The sequence below is a fragment of the Zeugodacus cucurbitae genome, chromosome 5 (assembly GCF_028554725.1).
Source record: "Zeugodacus cucurbitae isolate PBARC_wt_2022May chromosome 5, idZeuCucr1.2, whole genome shotgun sequence".
NCBI lineage: Eukaryota > Metazoa > Arthropoda > Insecta > Diptera > Tephritidae > Zeugodacus > Zeugodacus cucurbitae.
In genome coordinates, this window is record NC_071670.1 from 65,497,567 (window position 1) to 65,506,170 (window position 8,604).

The 8,604-nt window shown below is 34.5% G+C and overlaps 1 protein-coding gene across 1 annotated transcript; it reads left to right on the top strand.

Annotated features, from left to right (window-relative positions):
• Positions 1–6,956: 6,956 nt before the first annotated feature.
• On the top strand, positions 6,957–7,808 carry LOC105213786 (uncharacterized). The gene has a single exon (XM_011186846.3). It carries the CDS (start codon positions 6,997–6,999, stop codon positions 7,651–7,653), a length of 657 nt encoding a protein of 218 aa, XP_011185148.2. The 5' UTR covers positions 6,957–6,996; the 3' UTR covers positions 7,654–7,808.
• Positions 7,809–8,604: the final 796 nt, after the last annotated feature.

Genomic DNA, 8,604 nt, shown 5'->3' on the forward strand with positions numbered 1-8,604 from the left:
AAATGCGGCTGAATCTCCCACCAAACACTTGAGTAGGGTACATTTGCCTCCATTGGTTGTGGTCGCCGCGGGTTGGTCGTTGGGGATCGCTTATGTTTTTAAAATATTGCAGCTCATTTCGTATGCAGTAAGCGTGTGTGATTTGTACGCGCCAAAAGCAAATCGGACACGCCCGATCCAATGGGTGTCTAACGCCAACACTACATTTGTACATACATATGTTAACACGAATATACATACATGTGTTTATCTGCTGACATTAATTCGATGGATGTCACCGAAAATCTTGGCTAACCACATTTCATCAAAAAAATTTGACACCGAAATGTGACGGACGTTGGATGCAAAATCAAGCAACTAGTTGCTCAAATTGTAATATTCAACGTATGTACAGTGTTGATTAAAATAATACCAGTGCAATAGAAGAAAGGCTAATATTAGATAAAACGTTGCCAAACAATAAAAATATTGATGAAGACTTCGAAATACATACAAAGCGTTCATGCGGACTCAAGAGAACAAACTATCTAAAGTAAGAATAGTGAGGCTATTATAGATTTAATAAGGGTTTAATATAGAAAGATAGGCTGTTGTTTCCAGTCTCATTTCCCGTGCTTTTATTAGCTTAAATATTTTTGTTACAACCTCATACTTCTTTGCTTGTGAACAATGCCCCAGCCTCCATATTCGTCAGACATGACTCTGAAATATTAATCTATAGAAACCGTGGTGATTACAGATAGCAAAAATCATTAACTAGGACCATTTATCTATAAGGGTATGGTATATGAATAAATATAATTTTTAATATCAGAAGGACGAATACTCAAAATTGTTTACTACGAAATCTTTATCGATCCGTAGTTTCAGACTGAAAAGGATGGCATAACGGCAACTCTTTTACTGACAGTTCGAATCGGGTAGAGAAGCTTACCAAATCGAGTTAAAGACTTCAAGAAAATTTTTTTTAAATAAACAAAACAGTTCTAAGTCGAGACCCTTCAAAATCGAAAATCGAGAGCTTAAGACAAATATGAGATGATGGGGGTGAAATTGTTTAAATTTTACAGAATTGAGAGTTAATCCTAGTAGGTTTAAGGAAATGTTCACTGAAAGATAAACTCAATTTAATAAAGGGTGTTCTTACTGACTACTATCTAATTGAGACTGATGAGGTTAACAGCTTTTGCCGATCCCTGCTGCTTTTATTTTGCCTATGACTGTTTAAGTATAATAAATCTCGAAAATGCACGGAGTTTTAATTGAATTACACCCATATACAAATGAACATGCAAATCGCGTGCTGAAAGGTCTCTAATTGTTTTTTTTTTCAACAAAATTTTCGCGTTTTTCGCTTTAGCGCTATCCGTAAAGTAAATTTAGAACTTTTCCGTTTGCAAATTTTTTACAGTTTTTGTTGTTGTTTTTGTTTTTGCTTGCCATAACTTAACGTATTATTAACGCGGCTGTAAATTTGTTAAGAAATTCCCACTTGTTTTTGCTGTTGTTGTTATTGCCCATAAAGCGCAGCTTTCTGTGCGGCACATACATAAATATGCATGCTTGTACTTGTTGCGTTTTGTTTATTAGAAATTAGAACTGTTTGGGTTTTTTCGAGCAATTTTTAATGATTCCACAATTTTTTCAATTTTTCGTTTGCTTGGCAATTATTTATTTCATACACGTATTTAGTTGTCGAATTTAATGCCGGTGTTTATTTCGCCACAATTTGTTTGTGTGTTTTATTATTTTGTTATGGCTTTTTAACTAGATTTGGTAAATGTGAGAATTAGCGTCGCTCTTTTTCCACAGCCATTTACGGAAGTTGTAGAAATTCCAAGTGATTTGCGTGAGTCTGGTGCTTGGAGGGATCATCTTTAGTAATACTCGTATGTATATTATAAGTGAGATATTAAATTAATGAACATCAAGCTTCGTTTTGGCTACAAGGAAGCAGAATTAAATATGATGACTTAGCGCATATGAATTGAAAAGAATACAACTTAGATGAGAGGCTTCATATTATTTTTATAAAACGACGAAGTTTTAAAGTTTCAAGTTTTAAATTTTATATATGTTCGAAAATTCGATGTTAAAAAATTCGAAGTTAGAAAATTCGAAGTTAGAAAATTCGAAGTTCGAAAATTCGCAATTAGTTTTTTTTAGAAATATTTACAGCTCAAATTCAACTGTGGCAAATGGCGACAACATCTTAAAGCAGCTAACATATTCATTGTTGCCACTTCGAAATATTATATTTATCTTGCTTACAGAGCATGAGTAAAAAATGGGTTTTGAAGATATAAGAAAACATGAATCTAGAGAAATTGTAAAAATTGTGGAGTTTTATAAGACCAAATAGTCGTCACATTGCGGACTTCAGTTCTTAAAAAGATCGGAACAAACAAGACCATTGAAAAGCAAGGAAACTTAGAAATGTGATGTCATTTAGCTAGATTACTACTCATGGGTATACTCATAAGCCAGCTCCGATCGATCTAATAGATCGAACCTATCAAACAAATATCTTACGTTTCGGGAACGAATAATTCTTAAATATTGACTATTTATTATTAATTTATATTTGTTTTTAATATATTTTAAATTTTTTAAAAGATTGACTATTTTATGTAGGACTCCATTCGATACACAATATCAATATATTGGCGATAAATATTCATAATAACTATAGATAATATTAATTTTTGATAAATTGTTTATTTGTATCGTAAGATAGAAAGGAAAAAAATCGATAAGCAAATTTTTCGAAAATATAGATTATTTCAAAATATAAGATTATCGATTTTTTAAATCGATAACTGTTTTTTCGTACTAGTTTAAATGAAGTCAATGAGATACAAGTGACAAGTGTTTTTCGCACTAGTTTATATGAACACTGAAGAAAAACGATAACTACACACATTATTTTCCGATGGGAAGCTATTGAGTAGAATTCTATGGATATTTAAACTGCCATCTTCAGTAATGTTAAAATTGAATCGATTAAAATATAAACTTGTTAACGTCTAGTCATATTTTGTTCAATTATTATTCTAAATTATCATGTTGTAAGTTAAAATATTTCAAAAATTTTAATAACTACCATAAAACTATTGACTAAACTGGTCAGACAAACATAAAAGAGTGCTTAAATCTAAACAGCAAACATAAATAAAAATATTAAGTTATTACTAATAAACCGGCTAAGGTATTACGGAAGCAAACGAAAATGCTTTGGCGACACAAAGTCTCACATTAATTTCCCTACAAACAAAACTAATTTTATGTATTTGTATTTAATATACGACTCTGTATATTTGTGGCTTAAACCTTGCAGTCAATTGTTGATGATCAACAAAGATGCGCTTGATGGACCAGCAGAAGAGTCGCAAAAGCTTTGAGGCACATATAATTTGATGTCTACGCTTGGGGGCCAAGTGTGTGTTCGTTAAGGTCAGTGGTTGCATAAAGAACAAACGATTTGATTTGAGCTCCAAAACAAAGCGCAAATGTGCTCATCAAAAGCTGTGTGTAAACATACATATTTATAACGAAGTTCAAACAAAAGAGCAGTTTTAGTCAAAAAGCTCCGAAAAACTTCGAAAATCAATCAACTAATTGTTGGAATTATGAATTTATGCCGCTTGCCAATGATATGCTAATTTTGTGGCGCTCATAAAACAGATAAATAAATATACATGAATATATATTTATGTATAAAATCGCACTCGAAATACGGTTTATTTGAAGTTGAAGTTGTCAACAAATATTTTGATTTTAGAATGAAGGGCAGATGGTCAACTTTGCGGTGTTTTTGTGCACCTGCATTGCTTTAAAAAGGTATGAGGATTTCACTTAAAATAATTTTACAGTATCTTGCAAAAGGTTTTAGACAATTTTTTTATCGAAAATTATATTACATATGTATTATTTTGAAGTAAAATTTTTGCTTAATATTAAAAAGAATTTATAAAGAAATATTGAATCAAACGAAATTGAAAAAAAATTTAAACCAAAAATTTTTATTTACATACATATCTAGACTAGAAATAATTTGAAAACAAGTTTTACTTAAAACTGTTTAAAACTCAGAAATTATATTGCCAAAGACTTTTTATTTTTTTTATTATTATTAATGATTATATTTATTTTACGAAATTTCATTTTTAAAATAAAAAAAATACTTCTAGTAATAATATTTCTTCGAAATTGAAAAAAATGTTAACAATTTAAATTAACGTCCATTCGATATTATTTAGTTATGCGCCTGAATGTAGGCAACGTTTTATAACAAAATTTTGTCATCGTTTTGCCTACCAAAAATTTATTGTTGCCTACATTTAGGGTCACGATGCTTTAAGAAAACATTTCTTTCTAAAAATAAGGTAAAATTCTTGTTTAATCTAATGCACTGTATATATACGTATATCTTATAGGAATAATTTATTTAAATATTATTATTGTTACTATTATACTTATTCTCTTTTTTCTAATATTTTTGGATATTGTCAAAATTTTAAAAATTAAAAAAGTGTCTATAAAACAAACTATTTATTGATGCGCCTGCATGTATACTACAGTTTTAACTTGTTTTCTTTTACTGTTTGTTCACTGTTGTCTACATTTAGGGCCACTTCCCAATAATAAACCGAAACTGCCGTAATGACAAAAAAAGTTCATTAAATAAATAAATAATGCTAAATCGGAAATCTTATCGAAAAGTTTTCCACTTCTTATTAATACTAGTTTCACTTTTGAACACACTGTACATCTAATTACCGACCACCACTAACCAGATGAAAATCACAGCTTAAAAATGCACATAATAAAATTGTATAAAATCAAATTTAGCGATTTAAAAATTTATTGGCAGATGTTTTGAACCACATGTGCTGCCATGAAACCGGTAAAAAAAGAGTGTGCTATCAAAGACGTTATAAAATATGGTGACACACATTATTTACATTTAAATTCATTCATAAAATGCATAGGCTTTGATGTTATTGTTGCTGTTGTTGTCTTCTTGATGTTTGCAGTCTTTGCACTCTCCGCTTCACTGTCAAGTTAACAACAGCACGTTTCTTCTGTTTGAAGAAGGCGCATACCCAGACAAAGACCATAAACCTTAACGTTTTGACACTCATTTACGTTTAACGGTCAATGTGTCTGCTTAACCGGTTTCGCAGTTTAACACAGAGCTTTATTAACCTAAAGACACACGGTGATTTGATAATCCGGAAAAGTGTATTTTTGTTTGTTGTTTACTTGACCTTGAGTAAATTATGATATGCGTTTGTTTATTTATAGACAGTTTTCGTTTGCGATTTTAAATATTAAAATACTTGCGTTGAAACTTTAATTAAGGGTAATTGAATTTAAATTAAAAATAAAAACAATATGACAGATGGTTAATCTCCAAATTACAAGAAAAATATAAAAACTATAATACTTAGATCAATTCGGAGCGGAAGCCATATTTTCTCAATAAAAAAGACTCGCATTAAAATCGAAAGCGAATTTAACAAAAACCACACAGAAAAGCTTTCAAGCTTTACCAATAGCTAACTACAGAACTAATTTATACATCGGGGCTATAGAAGCGTATTAAAATAGTTTTCTTAGGGAAATATTTAGGCTAGATCTTAAAACAAAGCCAAATTTTTAAATTGGTTCTGTTTAGTATATCTTTTCAAGGTATTTAAATGGACCTGCTATCCCAAAAATGGGCGTGGCGTCGCCCACTTATGGGTCAAAAACCATATCTCAGAAACTACTCGACCGATTTCAATGAAACTTGGTTTGTAATAGTTTCCTTACATCCCAATGATATGTTGTGAAAATAGGCCAAATCGCTTCACAACCATGCCTACTTCCTATATACCAGAACTTTGAAGACAATCTGAATCGTTTACTTTACAATATATAAAGTAAGTACTAGAGAAGATATCGGTGCAGAACTTTGCACAAATACTATGTTAATAGTGTGGCAGCCCCATTCTAAAAATCGGACCATAGGTTTTTAAGGCCCCATACATCAACACGAGGACCTCGGTGCTTCTAACCTAATATTATGGTTTCCAACTTTCAATGGACTTTATACAATATATATGACGAATATATGGGTCAAATTGTGTATTATATAATATAAATAAAGTTAAATATATAAATTGCGAGAGTATAAAATGTTCGGTTACACCCGAACTTAGCCCTTCCTTACTTGTTTTTATATATTTTTATAGAATTATAAGTTACTTTTTTTTACCTGAAACAATTTCTTTTGTGCTACTGCCCGATATTATCTTAAGTAGAAGAGTCAATCAGTTTTCATTCACCGCGATAATGATGTGCGAATTTATTGCGAAAATATTTTAATGGCAAATAATTATTTTTTTTTGCTGTCAAATATTATTTCTCTCATTTGCATCCAAAACGTCTGATTCTAGTAAATTAAGCGTAAAAATATGACGGCTTGATATTTTGCAGATTTTATTTTATTTTTCTCGTTTTTTAGTTTTAAGCAAATCAAGTTCGACGCTTTAATTTCTACATGCCAGTGCTGCCAAGTTGTAGCGCGTTTGAAACATAGCCAAAAGGGTTATGCGCGCATCAATCAGCGGCCGCTGCTTAGCGCACGCGCAGCCTCACTGTTCTATTGTTTGTCCATTCGAATTATCATAATGTTTTGGAACGTGCAATTTGTTGTTGTATTATACGTTGATATTAAATTTTAAACAAGATGCCAATCTATGTGGTATTGCCATCTCGCACCTGCAAACACTCATCTGCCTCGCTTATCAGCCGCTCTGCTGGCGCGCATAGTTCTATTGGCGCTAGTTTGGCCACTTCTTTCGATTGAACCTCGATTGAATTTGCATAAATTTTCTTTTGGTTTTTTTGCCGCCTATAAATGCTTACGCACCAGCAGCCGACCCATTAGTCTTGATCTTGATCTTGCTTTTGGATATATCGAATTCGGCTTGAGTTAACTGTTGAGTGATGAGACCGTTCGCTTGTGTTTTGGTCATTGCGGCCGCACTTATTGCCTGTGGTCAGGCGCATAATGTGCAGAAACGTTCCTTGGGTGCCCTGCTAGGAGGCGGCGGCGGTGGCGGTAGTAGCGGCTGGAGCAGCGGTGGTGGTGGCGGCGGCGGTGCTGGCGGTCTCGGCGGCATTGGCGCGCTGATCCAACAGAAACTGGGCGGTTTGCTCGGAGGCGGTGGTGGTGGTGGCGGCAAAGGTGGCTGGAGCGGCGGCGGCGGTGGTGGCGGCCATGGTGGCTGGAGCGGCGGCGGCGGCGGTGGCGGTCATGGTGGCTGGAGCGGCGGCGGCGGTGGTGGCGGCCATGGCGGCTGGAGCAGCGGCGGCGGTGGTGGCGGTCATGGTGGCTGGAGCGGCGGCGGCGGTGGTCACGGTGGTGGTTACTCCGGCGGTCATGGCGGCGGTCACAGTGGCGGCAGCAGCAAAGTCATCATCGTTAAAGTCGTGAATGCCGGCAGCTCCGGTGGTAGCGGCGGTCACGGAGGCTGGTCCGGTGGCGGTAGCGGCGGTTATGGCGGCGGCCAAGGAGGCTGGTCCAGCGGTGGCGGTAGCAGCGGCGGCTGGAGCAGCGGTGGCGGCGGCCAAGGCGGTTGGGGCGGCAACGGTGGTTGGTAAATTATCAATCACACCAAGTCCCTTTAAACTCACCACACCAACAACAAAAAGTACACAGTTAATTTAAGCTTTCAAAGCAAACAGGAATTTCATAGACTTAAGCATCCTTCTAGACATAGGCTCATTCATTTAATGAAAACAGAAAAACAAATAATGGAATTTGAATAAAATTTCGTTAAAAATATTAAAAATAACGAGTTTCATCGTTTTCTCATTACTTTGTTGTGATTAGCGCATAGAATTTTTTCAACTTTTTCTTCTAATTAATTTAAATATCGTGTATAACGGGTTCTTAACTGGCGCGCTTCCTTAGCTACTAATTATAGCTCAGCTAATCGACAACCGGTCTGGGGATCCTCTTCGTACGGTTAGCCATTTAATTAATGTGCATAAATTAATTAAGCGATAAAAGAACAAATGGGTTTAGTTTACAATCAACTTTTATTATGTTTTGTCGTGCATATTTCAGGTTCATGCCGAATTAAGTGTTTGAGAATTCGCATGCTAAAATATGCTAGCGACGAGCGACATCACATACCAAGTTTTAGTGGGGTCATAAACTCAAGTTTTTTATAGTTTCTAGCCGGTTTAGTATTATAACTATCGGGTTACAATGACTTTGCAGACGCAACTTTTTGTGATTGTAAATAAACTGGTCTGTATTACATCATCCACTTTTTTTTATAGATTTTTTTAGTTAATGTGAGATCTGAGCATAAAAAAGAACATTCTAAAAATATCATATTATTGTGGTTGTAATTATTGACCTTGAGATTCTATACGGTTTGTTCTAATTTGATTATAGTTAAATAAATTATCTCACATACCAACCGATATGAAAGGCGAATTGAGTAACCATTAATAATTGTTGGATGTGACTCGAGGATAGTTTGTACCGATCACAACATGATCACCTCGAAACGTTGTTCCGAAGATTAGCTGACATACATG

Bases quoted from the DNA above. Each gene is read 5' to 3' on its own strand.
- LOC105213786 (XM_011186846.3), top strand. From the start codon at position 6,997: ATGAGACCGTTCGCTTGTGTTTTGGTCATTGCGGCCGCACTTATTGCC.